Source organism: Malaclemys terrapin, chromosome 14 (assembly GCF_027887155.1).
Source record: "Malaclemys terrapin pileata isolate rMalTer1 chromosome 14, rMalTer1.hap1, whole genome shotgun sequence".
Classification (NCBI taxonomy): domain Eukaryota; kingdom Metazoa; phylum Chordata; order Testudines; family Emydidae; genus Malaclemys; species Malaclemys terrapin.
In genome coordinates this window covers 9,356,794-9,378,642 of record NC_071518.1, presented here as the reverse complement: position 1 = coordinate 9,378,642, position 21,849 = coordinate 9,356,794, and the positions used below count along the sequence as shown (strand labels likewise).

Genomic DNA, 21,849 nt, shown 5'->3' with positions numbered 1-21,849 from the left:
CCCACCTCATCTAGGTTGTATTTCCCTAGTTTGTTTATGAGAAGGTCATGCAAGACAGTATCAAAGCCTAACTAAAGTCAAGATATACCACATCTACAGCTTCCCGTCAATCCAGAAGGCTTGTTACCCTGTCAAAGAAAGCTACTAGGTTGGTTTGACACGATTTGTTCTTGACAAATAAATACATGCTGACTGTTACTTATCATCTTATTATCTTCTAGGTGTTTGCAAATTGAATGCTTAATTATTTGTTCCATTATGTTTCTGGGTACTGAAATTAAGCTAGCTGGTCTGATTTTGTAAGCAACTAGTTTTTAAGTGAGGTGAAATTTGGAGTACCCAAGACAAATCAGACACCTGAAAGAAGTACAGTAGTCTGGAAAGGTTGAGAACCACTGATTCATAGTATTCTAGGAATTTTTAAAATATATTTTTGCATGCTGTGTATGGACAAAAGATGATCTCTAAATGTCCCATTTCTCCTACCTTGTGACTTTAGGTAAGCCACTTAACACTCTCTTGAGGAAGGTTTGGATCTGGGTCCAAATTTTCAGCTGGTCCATATCTTTCTATGTGTAGTCAAGAAGTTTCATTCTAGCTTGAAAATTACAGTGCCAGCAATTTTATTATTTTATTTTATTAATAATAATAACCAAATCTTCTCAGATTCAAAAAAGGGTGTCAAAAATATTATTCATTGCAATGTCTCCTAACATACAGGTTCTAAAAAAGACCCAACTGCATAAGTACTGGAATATTTAAAATGTCATGGTGTTTACTGGTCTCAGTGCAGAAATTTTACAAGAGAACCTTTTCTCTTTAGATTACAAGGCCCATTTTGGCAGACTCCAAGCTTCAGATAAATATTCTACTTTTCCTAGCTCATCAAAATAGAACCTGCTGTGGTGCAGCATTTGAAGCTGTTAAAAGTCAACCTTCGCTTCACAAATGATTAAAACAAAATGACCTATTTCAATAGGTTAAGATGTTTCCAATTGATACATATCTTGGAATTATCCAGTGTACTGAATTTCTTCTTCCTCTATTACTCTTATTGAAATTCAGTTATCATCAGTGCAACTTACCTTTCACATATATGCACTTATAAGCCCAAACTTTGTAGAAGGTTGGATCCAGTGGGACCTCTACATTTCCTTTGTTTGAAAGTATTTAATACAACATTTAAGCTCAAATCTTTAGCCTTCAGAATCACTTTGCTGATTACATGTACCTGATATTGATGAGATATTTTCCAATAAATGCCATTGCTATCCAATTATTTTATTCTGAATGAGGCAACATACATGTGGTGAATGTTTTTTTCTAACAAATATTTGATGTAATACATTTTCATATCTAATCATTATGGGATGCTCAGCTTTTAAACATTGTGCTGAGAAAAAATTGATCTGTCCAAAAAAAATATCTCTGGAATTCCTGATCTTGATACCTTCCTGCAAATGTATACTAGGTACTAATTTTTTTGTAAATATTTGTTCAGAGTGATGTACCTCAACTATTGTTCAGTTCATACGGGGAGAGAATGGCAAAATGATGACATTCTTAGGATTTACTAAGTGTACTGAGCGGCTTGTCTTTCTCAAGTGGTCTTTGGGTTCTTAATGAAGCCTACAATACTTAGTTGCAGTTTACAAATTGTAATTTTCAATCATAAGTGCATTGTTTTGCCAGAACAATAGTATTCGATTAATTAGCTCCTGTTATTAGCTGATGAGGACTAACACAGGGAACAGAGACAGAGTTCAATACCCACAGCCAAATGAAGCCATTCAATACAGGGAGTGAAGGTATAACTGGTGCTTATAAAAAGCAAAAGGAAACACGAATAAACATTCTAGGATAAAGGCTGGAAAAGGGTTAGAAAATTAATTTTTTTCCATCAAGGCAGCCATCAGGAACGCCATATCTTTTAAACCATATAATCACACACAAATGGATAATAATCCCATCCACCCCCACAGATCTGCATTATTGTCCTTGCTGATATTCATAAATGTTTTACCTAGACCATCTTTGAATATCTCCAGCAACGGAGTTTCACAGATGAAAAGGTTGTTCCGTAGTCAAACAGGTCGTACTGCAAAATGTGTTTTTGGTTTGGTTATTTGTTTGTTTGTTTGTTTCCCTCCCCCGCTCCCCCATCTGAGGCTGAATTACTCCTTGAACAACTTCATATAACTGCTCCTAGTTTGTCCTCCCTGCAGCACCTGGAACAATTCTTCCTCCTCAATTATGCAGATGTCCTATAAATCACCATTGACAATTTCAGAAACCAGGAGAGTGATGCTCTGGAAATTACTGGCTCGCAAGGCCTCCCCTTACTTGTCTTGCCAGAGCCCACACAGAGTTAATTTCTGTTGCTTATATTCATATTATTTAACAGCATAAAATATAGGTCCTGATTCAGAGCTATGCTGTGGCTTACTCCCATAGGGTAAAAGGTCTTACATCAACCGGATTTCCCAGCCGAGGATCCTCCTATGCTAGTGGGCTGTTTATAAATAGATAATGTTTGCAAGGCACTTATCAAATGAAAGCTATTAGAGAGAAGCTAAGTATTACTATTTGTTTGTATGTCCTTAACAACTTCAAAGGGACTTTTTACTGGAGAGAGAAAAAAAAAAGATGTCTCTTAAATATACTTTACAATCACATAGGCACAGTTAGCTGCTAATAAATACGAACTAGTAAGTTGAGCTATTAAATTCTAGAAATATAAGAAATGCTGAAAAGAACCTCAAAAGCAATATTTTAGTGTAAAGGGAATCTAATTGGATCACACTTCTTCTCTCGGTTAGGATATGCCAGGAGTTGCTTTTTTTCTAACACCGTATATATTTGGGTGACAGGACTAGATGTATAAACTGCTGCACTGCAAAGAAGTGTGAAGTATTCATAATAATATGAAATGCGACTCAAAGCTCAATGTTTTACACATTTCAGTGTGAGCTTGAAAACTGGACTCTTGTCGTGGAAATTTCTGCTGAGACATGCACAATTTCCTACCACTAACGGACTCCTTTTCAATGGAAAATGGGCCAGCTTTCAAACAAAAAAAATGACCCATTTTGAGCATAAATAGATCTATTTTTCCAGCTAAGTCAGCTTATAAAACATGCAATAAGACACGATTTTGCAAGTTTTCTACGCAATAATAGCCATTTTTCCCCCCAAAATAATGAAGAAAGCTAAATTTGAGGGGAAGGTTCCAATACAGCTTGAAAAGAAACAGAGAACATTTTTAAATGAAATTCTGTGAATTTTGCCCAGCCTTATACGTTCAAGCTCATTCACTGAGTCATCGCCACTGAAGTGAGATTGCTATATGTACAATTATGTACCATCTTGGAGCCTTAAAATCCCAGTAGGGGGGTTTCTGCCATCCAGAATAACATTTAGTTTCTATCTGAAAGGGCACACACCTCTTGCAGGATAGGTGGGATTTTAAGGCTCAATAGCTGAAGGTTTTCTACAAAACTATGTTTTCAGTGTTTAGCATCTCTTCTAGTTTGGGCTGCCTGAACGGCAAGTTTCTTACTGAGCCATGGTATTGATACGTTGCCTTTGGAACCTTTGCTGGTGGCCTGCAGATGTTTTGAGAGCCACAACATGGGGGCTTGGGGCTTGGCAAGGGAAAATCCCCATGAAAGGTTATCTTGTATAAAATGGGCTGCACAATGTATAATTTGGAGGACCCCTGCAGTGAGCTCTTAGCTGCAAAGTGGCTGCCCTGGGAGTTTGGCTTGCTAAACAATAGTCAAAAAGAGGCTTTTTAAATTCTAAATGGCAGGGGGCTAATTGATGGGGGGCAAGTCTCCTCCCTGCCTCTATATTTCTGCTGCACAAGGCAGTGATGGTATTTGGAGGAGATGGGGGAGGCATTTGTTTTCTCTGCAGCATGGAACTCAGAACCAATTGGCTCCCTTTATGACAGCACTCCAGATGCATGTTTGAACAACAGCTATTGAGCATGCAAGATATTCCTACTACATAACATTAAAGATGACTACAGCACCTCTCCATCTTTGTTCTCCATGGACAATGCAACACATATGGTTGATAGACAGATGGTCCCACACGAGACCATCATACAAGTGGGGAAAATACTCATTTTAAGAAGGGCCCATTCCTGCCTCCATTGAAGTCAGTGACCCCCCCGCTTGGTTAGGCAACTCCCATCTTTTCATGTGCTGTTTATTTATACCTGCCTATTGTATTTTTCACTCCATGCGTCTGATGAAGTGGGTTATAGCCCATGAAAGCTTATGCCCAAATAAATTTGTTAGTCTCTAAGGTGCCACAAGGACTCCTCATTGTTTTTTGCTGATACAGACTAACACCGCTACCCCTCTGAAACCTGTCAAAATGGTTTATGAGTTCAATGGGAGCAGGTTCAGGCACCGAATAGTAATTCCATTTGATAGTATATAATATTACCTATTGTCTGGCAGGCCACCATCTATGCTTCCATACCCAGCACAAAAGGTGAATTGAGAACCCCATGGCTGCCCCTAATGCAGAATTCACTCTGGGCCCAATTTTGGCTTTTAAGTTACGGCTAGCATTGGAAAGCTGGGGTGGGGTGGGAATTGAGAATGGGTTTGTGCTGCAGCACCAGCATGGAGACCTGGTGCTCTCTAGTTCTTTGATGGGTAGGTACTCAGATGATGAGCATGGCATAAAAACTGAATGCATGGATGGTTAGATAGATCTAACGTGCTAATGTCACCATATCTAATTCTTTTGTGCCAGCCATAACATATTTTAGATATTGCTTTCCTACTTCTGTTACTTCTGAATATTTGGATTACCACTTAAAATAGCATGTGCAGAGTACATAAGGCTTAATACAAGAAAGTGTGAGTTTATATTCAGTATGTGACTTTAGGATTTAATTATGTAACTATCATAACATTAACTAATCATGTGACCAAATACTGGTGCATTGAAATGCATAAAACCTGGGAATATTTTAATTTCTGTCCCATTTCACCATACAGTTGAATAATTGTGTAGCCTATACACTGTTCACAAATGTAAACCCATTATACCTTGCTTCATATTGTATTTCAGATAACATTTGCCCTCCCGGTCCCTGGAGCCCAGGGGAGAGCCACACTCTCTCAGTAAACCAGTAGCTCGAATACATTTTTGTCCTATATTGTATCAGACCAAATTGTGTTGTGGTGTTGTTGCTCTTGATGTCTGAAGGAGAGGAAACTGAATTTTTGATCTCTCGATTTTTTTTTTCAGACGATGGAAAACCCTAAGTATGAGCTTATTATAGAAGCGAAGGACATGGCTGGTCTTGATGTGGGATTAACTGGCACAGCGACAGCTACCATTGTTATCGATGACAAAAATGATCACCCACCAGAATTCACCAAGAAAGAGGTAAGAATTTGCCAGTTTTCTTCTATTAATCTTTGCATCCAATTGTACTTAGTTCTCTTTCCAAATATAAAATAGCATTATTTTATGAGGGAGGGGAACACCTATAGTTAGCTTTATTTCAGCTACTTTGATCCACCTTTTCTAGGGCCACCCTCACATGCCGCATGCAGGCCATTCCTATACAGGGCTGCTTGGAAATCTTGGTAGCTGCCCCATGCACCTCTCTCAGATCCCTACGATCGTCTTGCCAATACTTTTGGCGCATATGCCTAGGCAAAGTTATGGAGGAGCGAAGGCTACCATAGACTTGTTGTCCACCCTTTAGACCACTGATCCAGAATCCAAAGGTCAGAGCGAGTTTGGACGCTCAGTGACATAGAGGTTGTAGTTTCTGCCACAGAACAACCTAGATAGAGCTGCTAACTGCCTGTCACTTCAGCATGACCACCTTTTCTGTCTGGGTGAGATCCCTTAGCCTTTCTTCAACCAAGAAGTATCCCAAGGCAGTGGAGGATGGAGTTTAACATCATGCCCAGGACAAACTTTTATTTGGAAAGTGGTGATTAAAAGCATTTTTTTTTCTCATCTTGTATATCTTCTTAAGCAAAACCTGACCTAAAGAAGAGCTCTGTGTAAGCTTGAAAGTTTGTCTCTTTCACAAGCAGAAGTTGGTCCAGTAAAAGATATTACCTAACCCACCTTGCCTATGCAAAACCAGTCACTTTTGGCTTACATGGATTTCAGGAAACTGATACACAGGAAACAAAACTCAGAGCACTGGAGGATCCTTGGACAGTGTTCAGGGTCTTTGGACAGAGTCCTTGGTCTCTGAATCCTTCAGCATTTTCTCCCTTTTTAAATTTTGCTCATTGTACCCTACTGCTTTTGGGCTCAGTTTGACATAATTTCCCTGGGGATATATCTAATGAATTCTCCCTCCCTTACATCAGTACACTTACATACACCATTTAATATAATTTCCAAAAGCAGAACACAACCAAACCCCAAACATTATAACATAAAGTACTGTAGAGAAATGGGCTGCGGGTGATGAGATAATATCTAAATTAGGCCTACAGAGCTATTTCCCTCCTTTCTCCCATAGCGGGGAGTCCCATCACTGTAAACCTAGCTCTGGGTCATATGATAATCTGACACACAGCTGAAATCAACATGTTTTGTCATGAAGGCAATGAATTTCAGCACTTTCCCTTTGAGACCTGCCAGCTTTCAGAGTTTGGTAATGAAACTCTGGTCCTGATGCCTTTTAAATTTCACCTGTTCTGTGTGATAATTTTCTGCCCTGCAAGATGAATTCTATTGAACAATACTGAGTGCCTGGAAGAAAAAAAACAAACACAAAAGACATCGCCTGTCTGTAGAACGATGGCATTTTAAACTTCTATCCCTGTCATGACAAAGCTCTCTGGCTTCAGACAAGCCATTCCCAAATCCTTCCCTTTCTACCTCCTACCTCTGTTGTCCAAAAAGGGCAAAAGACTCCTAGGAGCACTGGCTAATTCCACCAGTCAGACAGACACCCAAAACCACCAGATTTGGCTATAAAAGTTTCACAAACTTCTGCAGTTTACAGGAATATTTCCAGATTGTAGGAAGTGAACACTAGAGATGCTGAATATAATATAATTTTGAAAGAGAGGGGGGAATTGCATTATTAAACTATTATTTTCTTCTTGCTGCTGTTTGTTTTTTCCCCTGTTTAATTTTATCCACTTGGCAGTGTTTCATTTTCAAAAGAGTGATAGAAATTTCACTCTAATAATTATTCTGTCAGCAACTGAAGATTGAGGGACAGACTGAAAAACAAGAAGGATTCAAAACAGCTTTTCTTGGCAGTAAAAATGTGGTGCTAAATGCCAACAACACTAGCTGCTTTCAGCAGGGTGCTTTTACCGGAGCACCACTAAACAATACCACAAACAGTTTCTAGGGCCTGATCCAAAACTTATTGAAGTGAAAAGGAGCTTTTCCTTTAATTTATAGGGGCTTTTGATTAGGCTGTTAATCCTGTTATAATTATTTCTTTGGATCAGGTCCTTAACCCTGTAAGAGCTATTTCATTAGGACTTTTAGTTAAAATAGGCATATAATGTTGTATAATCATAGGCTCCCCATTGCTAGTTAGAAGTACATAAGAAGACTCAATATGATAAGAATAGGAAGCCATTCTATTCAACATTGCTACTAATTAGGCTTTCACATGCCTGCTTCCCTGAATTTCTACCATTTCCCTCAATCCTCCTCTTCTCCAGAAATAACTACATGTCTTTCTTGAAACCATTCTTATGGTTTGCTTTAATAATCTTTGGTAGTTTAGGACAACGTTTTCAGCTGAATGAAAACGGTCTGTTTCTGGGAAGTTCTGAACACCTACAAATTCCATATAAGTCAGTGGGTCCTGATCTCCATGAAAACCCGACCACTTGCATTTATAACTATGGATTTAGGCAGCAAACTTTAGTCACCCAGGTTTGAAAAGTTTGGCTTTAGATCATATGTTTGTTACACTTTATCTGAGATGCTTTTGCCTCGTTTCCCTATTTAGTCCTATTGTCCTCTTTTTTTTTTTAAATGTATCCTGTTTTGATCCCTTTCATTACAGTTTAAAATAGTAGTTTCTAATAAAAATCCTCTGCCCTGGTAAAGCTGAGTTCTGAAAACAAGCACAAGCCTGGGATTTTTCAACCTGCCGCCTTCAGGATTTCAAGTAAATGTTGCCAGTGGACGGGATGGCTCAGAAAAATATTCATAATTAGTAAATCAGACCCTTTCATTTCTAGATCAGATTTACTACACAGATGCAGTCTGTTTAATAGTACCTGAAAGTGTTTTTTTCCTTCTGAATTTGGTGGCCTTTGGTGGTCTCTTTCCAGTTTCTAGCAACGTCCTATCCCATCAAGCAACACTGCATTTAGATCTACTAGTCCAGGGGCCGGCAACGTTTGGCACACGGCTCGCCAGGGTAAGCACCCTAGCGGGCCGGGCCAGCTTATTTACCTGCTGACGCGGCAGGTTCGGCCGATCGCAGCCCCCACTCACCGTGGTTTGCCGTCCCAGGCCAATAGGGGTGGCGGGAAGCAGCGCGGGTGAGGGATGTGCTGGCCGCGGCTTCCCACCGCCCCCATTGGCCCAGGACGGCAAACCACGGCCGCGATCAGCCGAACCTGCCGCGTCAGCAGGTAAATAAACTGACCTGGCCCACTAGGGTGCTTACCCTGGCAAGCCATGTGCCAAACGTTGCCGACCCCTGGACTAGTCAGTCTTAAAAACCAGGCGTGAAATGGCAGCAAAGAGGCCCTGGTTCAGAAAGCACTTAAGCATGTGCTTGCTGTTACGGATGTGCAGGACTTTCGTTGACTTGAGACATGGTGGAACTGAAGTACCTGCCCAAGTCCCACCAAGCCTGCTCTCGCAAATCTAAGCCAGAAACCAAACCGCACTTCTCACCTGTGTGATTCCTCTGCAGGTGCTTGGGGTGGGTAGTGTGAAGATATTTGCATGGCTGCTGCCTGTGGTGTACTTACTCTGTGTATAAAAAAAGTGGAGCTTCGACCTCTGAACTGCCAGTCAGGCATCTTTTACAATAATTAAATATCCTTTTCTTCAAAAATGTGGAGGGGACGAAAATCCATCATGGCAATCTACGGTTAAAAGAAAGCCTCTTACTTTGAGTTACTAGTTTAAGGTGCCATAATTACTGCATTTGAATTTCGGTACAGATAGTTATAGGTAGACTTTCCTCACAGCTGACAACAATAATGCTTAAAAGAAGAGAAAGGAAAAAAGAAAAGAAGGTTTCTACAGGATAGCTTTTGAGGCAGAAAGCTCAAATACAATAAATATAATGATTTGATTTAGAAGTGCTATCATCTTTTATTTACTTTGAGATTGGCTGCTTTATATGGGTTCTTTTAGTACTGATGTATTTTTTTTCCAACTATCTCCCTTCTGTTTAAAGATATTTTCTAACAGTCCCCTTTCTCTTTTATGAAGCAAATACATATTTAGTGGCCTGCTTTATCATCTGACAATATAATTTCTACTGAAATAGCTTTTGCTTTTATTTTTCATGGTGTTGTGAAGGTAGCTCTATTAAGCTATGTTTCAAATGTTCACTTTCCGTTGGTGAATTCTGAGGGCCAGATTCATTGCTGGTCTGACACAATGGAAGTCAATGGAGTTATACCACAGATGTATCTGGTTGTGAATGTTGTTTGGTGTGTACCTAGTAAAAAAATCTGGACACTGCATTAGTGCAATGTCAGGTTCTCCAGTGTAGCTACAAAGTGGAAGATTGTACAATGTTCCTTAAAATGTTTTCAATTTCTATTTTCTTGCTGCCTCACTGGAAGTCCAGAGATTTTTATTGCTTTCCCCCAAGTTGGAAACCAGTGTTTACATTTCTGTTTCTGAGATGCGCTAGATTGCTTAACAGATGTTTTCTGTAAATCCCCAGTGCAAAGCAACCTCAGCTTTGTTTGAGTCTGTCTGTTCATTAAAGGTGATTTTTGTTTTGATGCCTGAGGTATCTCTTCCCTTTCTGCCTGCCTCCTGATAAACTCTGATTTTACAGTATATATCACAAATAGTGTTTTTGTAACTATTCTTGAATAGTTACATACTTTTGCAATTAATCCTTAAGGGCCAAATTTTTGAACACCTATGCAAATCACATTTAAACTGGGCTTTGTTCAGTGGTCTTATTGTAGGCTGGCTGGACAGAATCATCGTCATAGAATCCTAGAATATTAGGGTTGGAAGAGACCTCAGGAGGTCATCTAGTCCAATTCCCTGCTCAGAGCAGGACCAACCCCAACTAAATCACCCCAGCCAGGGCTTTGTCAAGCTAGGCCTTAAAAACCTCTAAGGATAGAGATTCCACTACCTCCCTAGGTAACCCACTCCAGTGTTTCACCACCCTCCTAGTGAAATAGTTTTTCCTAGTATCCAACCTAGACCTCCCCCACTGCAACTTGAGACCATTACTCCTTGTTCTCTTATCTGCTACCACTGAGAACAGCCGAGCTCCATCCTTTTTGGAACCCCCCTTCAGGTAGTTGAAGGCTGCTATCAAATTCCCCCCTCACTCTTCTCTTCTTCAGACTAAATAAGCCCATTTCCCTCAGCCTCTCCTCATAAATAATGTTCCCCAGTCCCCTAATAATGTTTGTTGCCCTCTGTTGGACTTTCTCCAATTTGTCCACATCCTTTCTGTAGTGAGGGGGCCAAAACTGGACGCAATACCCCAGGTGTGGCTTCACCAGTGCCAAATAGAGGGGAATAATCACTTTCCTCAATCTGCTGGCAATGCTCCCACTAATTCAGCCCAATATGCCGTTAGCCTTCTTGGCAACAAGGGCACACCGCTGACTCATATCCAGCTTCTCGTCCACTGTAATCCCCAATTTCTTTTCTGCAGAACTGCCACTTAGCCAGTCAGTCCCCAGCCTGTAGCAGTGCATGAGATTTTTCCGTCCTAAGTACAGGACTCTGCACTTGTCCTTGTTGAACCTCTTCAGATTTCTTTTGGCCCAATCCTTCAATTTGCCTAGGTCACTGTGGACCCTTTCCCTACCCTCCAGCATATCTACCTCTCCCCCAAGCTTAGTGTCATCTGCCAACTTGCTGAGGGTGCAATCTATCCTATCATCCAGATCATTAATGAAGATGTTGAACAAAACTGGCCCCAGGACTGACCCCTGAGGCACTCCACTTGATACCGACTACCAACTAGACATCGAGCCATTGATCACTACTGTTGAGCCCGACAATCTAGCCAGCTTTCTATCCACCTTATAGTCCATTCATCCAATCCATACTTCTTTATCTTCTTCATCCTCAGCCTCTGCTGGGCACACAGTGTTGCAGTAGTCACCATAGTCATTTTCTCCTCGCTCCTGGGTGTTTTAGCCAGTAAATCTGATAGCTGCAGTTCTTTCAGCTCCTCCCATGGCTCCTCCCTAAATTCCCTATGATGTGGATGCTGATTCCTCAGACAGAAGCTTGTCTCCAGCCTCTTTCCCTGTGTCAGAGAACTATGCCATTCTGCTGCGAACATGACCTTAATGTTTATGGAGGGAAAAGGCAACACTTTGCCCTCATGATGTTTTTAGGGCTCAGTGATGCAAGGTGCTGAACATTGTGGCCCTGATCCAGAAAAGCGCTCCCATTGAATTCAGTAGGACAAGTCAAGTCCTTGAAATTAAGCATGTGCCAAATACTTTGATGGATTGGGTTCTGACTACTCAGCACTTGGTGAGATCAAGCCAAAAATGAAAATGCTTGTGAACTATTAATCCAGCATCAAAATACAGCTATCTTAAAATAGGTGACCTATTCCATTTGATGCATGTCCTTATACCCCGCGGATCACCATTGTATCTGAGCGGAAGTAGCAGACACTCAAGAAATGTAGGCCTAAAAGGTAGCAGACACTCAAGAAATGTAGGCCCACCGCATACTTTCCATAAGTTTATCTAACTGCAATTTAAATGCCTAAATATAGCATTTTGCAGGTATATGGTATTTGGTCTTGACCGGAAACTTAAGGACAAAATTTCAGAAGTTTCTCCAAAAAGGTTCAAACAAGGTAGCAGATGTGTACACAAGACATTTAATGGCTCACCAGTTTCATAGGTGATTGCCCATACGCACAATAATAGTGCATATAGATAGAAGTGCTTGCAGATTTTGTGGTGATTTTCTTCCTGGGAGCTCTGAAAAACTGTGGCTTGTTTAATGTTAGCGGATTTTTTAATGGAATTTTGAGGGTTATTACTGTACACAAAGGTATAGTTCTGTGTCATGAAGAACATTTGGCCTTTTTTCCAAAGAAAGTTAAGATATGGGGCTCAACTTTTGTACAGTACTAAGAGAGTGCCAGTCAGAAAGTAAATAATGAACCAAAGGGAAGTGCAGTAATAGATCTTTTTGGAAAATCTGACAACTTCCTTGCCTACTGTAGGATATTCAAACAGCTTGGCAATGCGTTACTTAGACTGAGTGATTGCTAATGGTGCTGGGAGTTATTTATATACTCAGTGCATTCAGAAAATACATGATTTTTTTTCTGAGCCACTGTGTAACAGTTGGTGACCGAGCACTGCAGTGTTGTGCACCTGCAATGCATGCATGCTAGCCTATGGTTAATGTCACTGTTGGTAGAGTGTGATAAGGAGCTAGCGGTGAAACATCTGCTACAAAGCTATAAGCAGGCTAATCCATCTCTATAATATCTTTGTTCTAACACCATTGATTCTGGCAAGAGGTCAGCATGCTGCTGCCCAAAGACTCAATAGAAGAAATATCAAGATGTGTTGTCCCAGGTGGTTCCATCACAGAAGTGGTGTCAGGGGTTTGTTCTCCCTCCGCTAAGAAAATGGGGTGTAGAAGCCACTTCCCATGCACCCCAAGGAATCAACAGATGTCCCTGTGCCTCTGCAGTAGTGTGATTCCATTGGAACCACATTGCCAAGTCCTTCCTCTGGCTACTGCTGTCTCGGGCACGTTCTTAAAGGAAGGACACTGCATGGGAAGGCTGCCTTAGCTTTCCTTCATAAGCTCTGGGGCGAGGGGGGGAAACAGTGTTCTGCTGACCACCCAGTACCCATCCTGTCCCCCCACAGGGTTCTGGAACCAGCAAAGTACCTTCTGCAGGGCCTTGGGGAGAGGTGGCATCTGCCGTGAGGTTACCGCCCACAGCCACTTGCACATGGCCGAGGGAGAATCCACGGAGAGACCTTGTGGGGATAATTTATATAGAAGTTTTGGCCAAGTGAGGATCAGTTCTCTTTGCTCTCTTCCATATATTATCTCTCTCTCTCTCCCTTCCAACCCCACCTTCAATCTACCCGATTTCCAGAATGTTAAATCATTTAAACACTCAGAGTTCTATGGCATCAGGGAACTCAACTTTGGGAAATTTCTTTTTTTATTTATGTACTTAAGAAGTGACTGTCTTTAGAATAAATTGTCCATGTTTAAAAAAAAGAGAGAGAGAGAGAAAGAGATATCTGTATCCCTCCCTGACTCATGCTCAAACACAAATAAAGTAAATCTCTCCTTAGTTTTAATGAAACATTCCCACTGTGAAAAATAGCAACATTTTATCCTTGTTAACTAAACTGTGCCTCCAAGAGAGAGTTTATTTGGTCACACTTTACGTTAAAGATCCATTTATAAATAGGTTATAAAGGGTTAATAAATGATTAATTGATGTTTTCATAAATGATTATCAATTGTCATAGACTCCACTAAGTCAATCAGTTGCTTATAACCATGATTTACAATCATATTTATAATTATGGGCTTATGGTAACTCACTGGTGAGGATGTGATACATGTCTCCCTCCTTCACTTATCCACAAAGAATATGAATCTTGTAGAGCCCTACTTAGAGAGCCTGGTTCTTTGGCTCAAGCTTTAGATATTCATGCTTTCAACTCTGGAAGTTTCTGGCTCAATCCCTGATGTCAGCCAAGATGGTGGCCATCACACTTATAACCTGTTGTGACACATAGGACTCATCTCTATAACATGCTTATGGCATCCATAAATCATGTATTAACCTTTTAATAAACCATTTATAAGTGGAACCTTAATATAAAATGTGACTGATTCTTCAAACATAGATATCAAATAAAGCACAAAATAACTTTCAGTATGGTGTCTCAAGTCTCCTTATATCCCGTTTTGCTGGATAAATGTCGTAGAGCTCAGAATGGATTCATGAGATGGTCCCTTGGTATCTTGCTAACTAGTTTAGTTGTCTGCTCAGAATGGATTGAAAACTCCATCTAGCGGTTAGAACAATGGACAGGGAGTTGGGAATCTTGGGTTTTTTACACAGTTCAGGATAAACCAAGTCAATATATTTCTCTGGTCTCCATTTACTCATCAGTTAAATGGATAGAATAGCATTTCAAGTAAAAGATGAAGTTAAATGAAATATCTCACTATCATTATTATTTATTAACACTGCAGGAACAATAATATGATAGAGATAATGGATTATAATTAAACTCTCTCAACAGACTATGGTATCATAAAATGCTTTCGTTCGAAAAAAAAATACTCTGAACCATGGCATTATCGGGTTCCAGGTCTGTTGGGTCTCTGTGACTTTGATCAGATTTGCTCAGTTGACAAATGAAAAAAGCACCACTTTGCAAAACGCAGTTCAGATCTAAAAATCAAGCCTGGTGCTTTCCTCCTGGCACGTTGTCAACAGTAATAAAGATTCTGCAGGTCAAATTCTGCCTTTAATTACACCCAGGCAAACCCATTCTCTTCGGGGTGGGGGGAGAAAGGGAGGGGAGAGAAGGAGGGGAAGGTTGTGCTGATAAGTAAGGCCTTGTATTTGGAAACTAGCAATTCTGTGGGTGATAAGGGAGATGGAATGGACTCCAGGACCCTCTCCCTCAGGGATTGCAGAAGTATAAAAAACAATCAGGTGAGGCTCTGAATACACACATGAAGCAAGTCAGTGGAGTAAGTAGGTGCCATTTTTACACAGTCACTTTTCATAATCAGGGGGATAGCCGTGTTAGTCTGAATCTGTAAAAAGTAACAGAGGGTCCTGTGGCACCTTTAAGACTAACAGAAGTAAGTATGTAATGTAGATCTCCTGTCTTATTTTAGTAAAGTCCATTTATGTGTCACAAATGTGTCCACACAAATGGACTTTACTAAAATAAGACAGGAGATCTACATTACACACTTATTTCTGTTAGTCTTAAAGGTGCCACAGGACCCTCAGTTACTTTTCATAATGTAATTCCATCTTGGCTCCCATCTTTGGGTCCAGCCAAGCCACACTCAAAGCAGGACCAAAAAGGGACAAGGGAAAGGTACATGTCTACCATTTTTATTCTACCTTGAGCTCCATGACTTCTGGGGATCCTTGTGAGCATAAGGGAAGGAACTGGGCATGGCAGGATATCCCTCCTCCTAGACTGTCATGGCCTACCTAAGAATCTGCTTTTATGTTTATGCTTTAGTCCCTGAGATTTAATAATTATAATCTGTTGGAAGGAAAAATATAGGTAAAATTGTCAAATTTTGATCTGGCTGCCATGAGGAGGCAGGATCATTGATGGGGCAGGCATAGTGATAGCTCAGAATGTAATACCTTTTCTTTTTCTTTTCATAATTTTTTGCTGATTTTACCTGTGCTGCAAATATTTTTACACAGCCCTTTGTGCAACAAATTTGTCGAACACAAAAGAGATTAGGTAGTCCCATAATTGGTTTATTTGTGTTCTTTCATGTCTGTGCCTGGGGCAAAGCTGCAGATGCATACGTGTTCTTGTAGCTAGATTCCATTTACAAAGTTCCTATTAGTTTAGTTTAAAAAGTGTCTATTAGTCACATTGAGGGCTGTTTATCAGATCCCTGTGAGGAAATTGTGATTATTATATTTTCTCTAAATTAAGTATGCATGCATTATAAACTCACTGCAAAACAAAAAGAAGAAAATCCTACATTATTTAAATTAATGTTAATAGTCTGATTCAAACTATACTATTTGCTGTAATGTTTAATATTTAGCCTTTTCTGTGGAGTAGGTATTAAAGTCCAAACAATTAAGGGTTTTCCTAATTTGCAATCCAATCTTTAGTGCAATTTACAAGCCACTGGGTAAAATTTTCAAAAGCATCTACATGACTTAGGAGTCTAACTCTCATTTTCAAAAGTGACTTCGGCACTTACAGCCAGATTTCCAAAGGTCTTTAGGCACCTACCTATGCAGATGGGGGCCTAGTGGGGTTTTCAAGAGCACCTAGGTGTTGAATTCCCTTTGGAGTCAGGAGGAGTTGAAGATGATCCCTACCTACAAGGAATGCTCAGTGCCATGCAGGATTGAGCCCATAATGAGTACAGTGACAAACATTCAGCTATAGTGGTCCAAGTGGGACTGGTAAAATGTAATGGGACCAGGCTATACTTATTCTCTGCATTGAGTAAAACAAAGAGGAACATAGGGTAAAATAGCATTTGGAAGATCAGTGCTTCTCGTATTCCTCCAAATTCATATGTGCACATAATAATTTGTATTCATGTGGCTTTCCATTAGCTATCTGTGAAACCAGTATGAGCACTTTGTTCAGGAACTTCTGCAAAATATGTACAACACAGAGTCCATCCACTTATCACATAATTAGAGTAGAATATACTGCATCGCAGTAGGCAGCAGAGTTTTACATTTATCTCCGCTTTTGAAGGGTGAGTTCATTGCTTTGTTTCTCTCTGCCAAGGTCATGAAATACAGGAAGTTGTCTATTTAATCTACAGATAAACTCATTTCAGTGGTACATGAACCAACACAGTGCATGCTTTATTATCTGAAAGCAGCCAAAAAACACTTGTATAAATACAGGAAAGACTTTATGAATAGAAATGATTGTTCAACCCATATGAAATTGGGAGGGGTGGGTGAATACAAAAGCACTTCACTGCTTCTCCAGATGTGTTTCTTTCCCTGCACTTCTTATAATTTGAGTCAGTGCACATAAAAACCTTATGTTCTTGTGAGTCCTTTTTCAAAAGACCTATTTTCCCTTCCTGTCCTTTGTCTAGTTTCCTTCATTAGTCATGTTCAGCTGATTTGAGTAGTCTTGATATGAATGTCTGAGTCCTTGTCTTTGCTAACCATTTGGTTATGCTCGGGAGGTCAACAACAACTCAGTGGTAATAACAGAAATTCTCACTACAGCTGGTAGTTCTCGCCACTAAACCATTCCAATGCTGAGTATCCCCTGAAGACTTCTTCCATCTGCTTCAACTAAGAGCAAATATCCAAACAATGAAAGCAACAAAAAGCCATAAACCCATAATTTATTGCTCTTTTCTCCAAGAACTGAAGCTTCATATGCTTCCTCAACATGGTCTGTGAAGTGTGAACTTTGCCATAGGTATTAAATTTGGAATTAGAAAGCAAACAGCAGTATCAGTTTTGAAAATATCAACAGAAATATATTTGGGAAGGTAATTTGAGAGCAGATTTAAAAAAGAAAAGGAAATTAAAAACAGCCAACCAGACAAGCGCAAGCTAAATAAAGGGACTGGCCAGAGTCCAGGGCTGCCCTTGCATCTCTGATTCAATAAAATCTTATATTTAGCGCTCATTATTAGGGCTGGTCAAAAAAATTCCATTAAAACATTTTGCCAATTGAAATTTGGATTTTTCATTAAATTCAAAATTTTCATAAAAACTGTCTGCTTTCTGTGGGAAATGTTGATTTTCAGTTGAAAAACTGAACACCTGAAAACGGAAGTATTTTGGCGGAAAACCAAAATACAGTCGAACCTCAGAGTTATGAACACCTCGGGATTGGAAGTTGTTTGTAACTCTGAAATGTTCATAGTTCTGAACAAAATGTTGTGGATATTCTTTCAAAAGTTTACAAATGAACATTGACTTAATATTAATACAGCTTTGAAACTTTACTATACAGAAGGAAAATGCTGTTTTAACTGTCTTAATTTAAATGAAACAAGCACAGAAAGTTTCCTTACCTTGTCAAATCTTTTATTTTTTTAAACTTTCCTTTTATTTTTTAGTAGTTTACATTTAACACAGTATTGTACTGGACTTTTTTTTTTCGGGGTCTCTGCTGCTGCCTGATTATGTACTTGCAGTTCCAAATGAAGTGTGTGGTTGACTGGTCAGTTTTGTAACTCTAGTGTTTGTAATTATGAGGTTCTACTGTATTTCATTTTGAACATACTGCTGCAATGCCTGCTGGGAGTTACAATTTAGTTGCTTTATGTCCCCCATTCTCTGCTATTTTCTGGGCTCTCTGACCAGACATCTCACATGATGCACCTCCTCTGTTCTCCAAAAGTGGAGGATGTGGTTCATGATGGAAGCTGGAGTCTGAGCGGATGTAGCCTGACGCGGCTTATAGAGGACAATGAAAGCATGAGACACCCAAACTCCAACTCCAACAAGGCACCGCAGCCTCATTTCAGAATTGAAATATTTAGGTTTTCGGCCAGTATTTCAGTATTCTAATTTTTGCCAAAAAAAAAATCAAAATTAAAAAGAGGGAGGAAAAAATCTGATTGTCTCTGCCTGTTGCATATTTGAGATTGACAAATGGAAAGTACGATATTTTGAGGCCCATAAACTGCAGTGACCTCTCTGTGAAGAGAGACATGGTTCTGCACACAGCCCTGTTAAAGTCAATGGTTCAGTGTGCAGGGGCAGAAGTTTTTCTATGCAGAGGTCATTGTATGTTTGGGGCCTAAGTGTTTATTATGTTATTCTTATAACTGGGAGTAAGGACTATGGGATCAATAAGTGGAATAGGTGGCAAAGGTAAATTGTTAAGTATTGGCTTTGAGATATTGCCAGCAAAACTATTTTCTAGCTTAATGGAAACACTTGTTATACACTGATGTGCTGAAAAGGTTATGATTCCCTGTCTCTAAGTGCATCTCCGAAATATGGAATCTGCACTAAACAAAAATGCTAAGAACTCTATCTTTATTTGACACTGGCATGGCTGATTTTATTAGTAATACATAGTGGAATTGTTTGATATGTGGCAAAATATCAACTAATCCCATGAGTTAAGAAACCCATACAGCCTTAAAGCCTCCAGCATCTGTAAGAATTTCTCTTTATAAGTGGGATTAAACAAGATAAACCACTATAGATCTTAACATATTCAATTTGCACCAGACAAAACCCTATTTAATAGCAATATGTGCTAGTTAGCATAGTACTTATAGTTTATATGACCAGAAAGGGGTTATGAAACTGCAGAACATTCATACAAAAATAACTGACTGCTTAGGTCATTGCTCCAGAGAGATTTTTTTAAATTTATTTTTGTGATCAGTTTTTCAGTTTCTTCACTGACAAGTCAATCAGCAACACAAAAACTGATTGGGCTACTGCAAAATTTGCTAAGCAGCTGTGCATGTGAATGAAAGTGTCAGGATTATTTAGACAAAATATCTTTTTTCCGTCTGCTCTGGAACATTAAAATAGTGAACCGATAAAAATCAACATGCTAAAAAGAGCCATACATTTACTCAAGCAAAACTGTTGGTAAATGTCTAAGAAACAATCTCATTTGGAAGGCAATAAAGTTCTATATGGCTGATCATCTATTGAACTTACTGGAATGAAAATGTCGATTGGTTTAACAAAAAAAAAAGCAGGTTTGGAGTTACATCAAGAATTCTTTGCAATTATGGTATCTTTTTGAGAAAGATGATTCAGCAAAGTAATTTATTCAGATCCTTGTATGTTATTTCCATGTCTTGTTTGCCTTTGAGTCCCAGATGCTTATTTCTTAAAGGGTAGTCCTTTCTCTAACCAGCTGTCTGAGTCACTTAATACTTATTTGTTTGTACAAATGTTTTCCCTATGCTCCCAGTCCATATGTCATGGGGAAAAAGTGTAATCCCATGCAGTGCACAGCCCAGACTTTACAGTACTGTGCACCCATGTTCACCCTCCCATCCCAGGCTTTGGCTCCCTGCATTCTGAAATGTCATTACCCTCCCGACCTAAGGCTGAGTGATGCTGTTTCTGCTCCATCACTTCCTTCCTCCTCTCATCTTTGGGGTTTTAGTATTTTAGGATTAACCTGTGAGGCTTCCATTTGCAGGATCAAGACTTTCTCCTCCCCCCTTTCCTGGAGGGTTGAAATCTGAGCTCTCTTGTTTAACAGATTCCTTTGATTGGCCAAGTGTGTCCTCTGGGCGAACAGCTATGCTCCCTCCTGTTAGCCAGGTGATTTGCATCAACACAGACACTAGTTTGTTTACTAGTTTTCAAATTCATTTTCTCATATGTTACCAATTCCAAGGCTGGACTCTGTCTTAAAGACCATCCCTTTTCACTAGCATGTCAGAACCAGGGTTCTGATGTCCTTCCATTACCAATCTCTGCTTCCAGATGGAATCAGATGTACTCTAATCCATTAAGAGACTACAAGACATATCCAAAGTGTCTAGGGGTGAGAGTTTACCTGCCACCCCCTGCATTCTCAAGACATCAACTGCACAGTTGTTCTGCTCTGCAGATTCAACTACCCAATCTCCCCTCTGAACCTGAGACACAAACTGTTCACTTAAAAGAATCAGCATGGAGATATTCATGTCCCAACAAGATTGTCTCTCCAAAATGCTGGCTGAGAGTAAGCACATCCAGTTGGTTATAGGGTTGTTCAAACTCCCTAACAATTTTCACTCCAACTGAAACCTCCTTTAAGCTATCCACACTGGATCTTTCTAAAGCAAGGTCAGTGGATCCATACACATCTGAAAGACTCTGGCAGTTAGAAACTGAAAAGTCTCTCAACAAATAAACTGTTGCTTTCTACAGACAGTGATTCAGACTGAACTAATGCAATCAAATCACTTCCACACCCCTCAGTTGCAGCAAGCTGCTTGCAAAATCCACCATGAGGCTGTTTTCCCTTTTCAGGAGCTTTTCTGGACAACAATTCATCTTGCATACAAAATGTGCCTCTGCCCTCCCTAGTTGGGACTTGATTGTAAGGATCAACCCTAGCCTTATCTAATGAAACAACATTTTGCTGCATCTCAACAATTTTTTCCTGTGTTTCATTCAATTTCAGAGCCATCTCCGACAAATTCTCAGCTGGCATAGGCTGAGAGACACTCCCTGTTTGTTCACAGGCTCCCTTACTGTCACCAATCAGGCTGTCTTTTCTAACAGACAACTGGGAGAGAGGGACAGCTTCCTTAACAGGCAAGTTGCCCCTCACAACAGACAAACAATTGGAGATATCCTTTACCTTGTCCTGGCACTCACCGCTGAGTACATACAAATACATGGAGAATGGGATAGATAAAGGCTTGGGAATATTCCCCTCCTTTCCACTATTCTCCAAGGTGCTAACAGGTAATACAGATGAAACACATCCATATCGTCCTTGTGGGTGTGTTAGGATTCAAATTTTAAATAGCATGGGGCTCTGATCCAAAACGTAATTGACCTGGTTCTGTGGATCCTGCCAACTACGCCAAATGTCACCATGCTTCAGTGAGTCACAGCTGAAGATACCAGATTCAGGACAAACTGCTGAGAAATAGGGCAGACTCATCCGAGACTGGCGGTTATTCTATCATTAGATTATACCAAGCCAGTAATAAAAACAAATTTCTGTCTCGCCTTACTGATTTAACAAGAAGTAAAAAATGCAGACTTCTTAGACATCCCAGCCCTTATTTCACTAGCTAGACACTAGAAGTTATGATGAGTGATTATTGAATACCAATTTTATCAAACAAATGGTTCTTCTGATCTCAAGAGATCAGCCACACTGCCAGGTCAATATATAACTCAGATCTTAACCAACAATCACACTATTGCCAGTCCTTTACGAACTAAAATGTAAAGGTTTATTTATGGAAGAAAAGATGAAGAGA

The 21,849-nt window shown here is 39.9% G+C and overlaps 1 protein-coding gene across 1 annotated transcript in view; it reads left to right on the top strand.

Annotated features, from left to right (window-relative positions):
* The window catches only part of CDH13 (cadherin 13), a 759,507-nt gene that overhangs the window by 630,175 nt on the left and 107,483 nt on the right, over positions 1–21,849 (top strand). Inside the window, exon 8 of the mRNA XM_054048572.1 lies at positions 5,275–5,415. Coding sequence (XP_053904547.1) covers positions 5,275–5,415 — 141 coding nt within the window. The remainder of the gene's footprint in view (positions 1–5,274; positions 5,416–21,849) is intronic.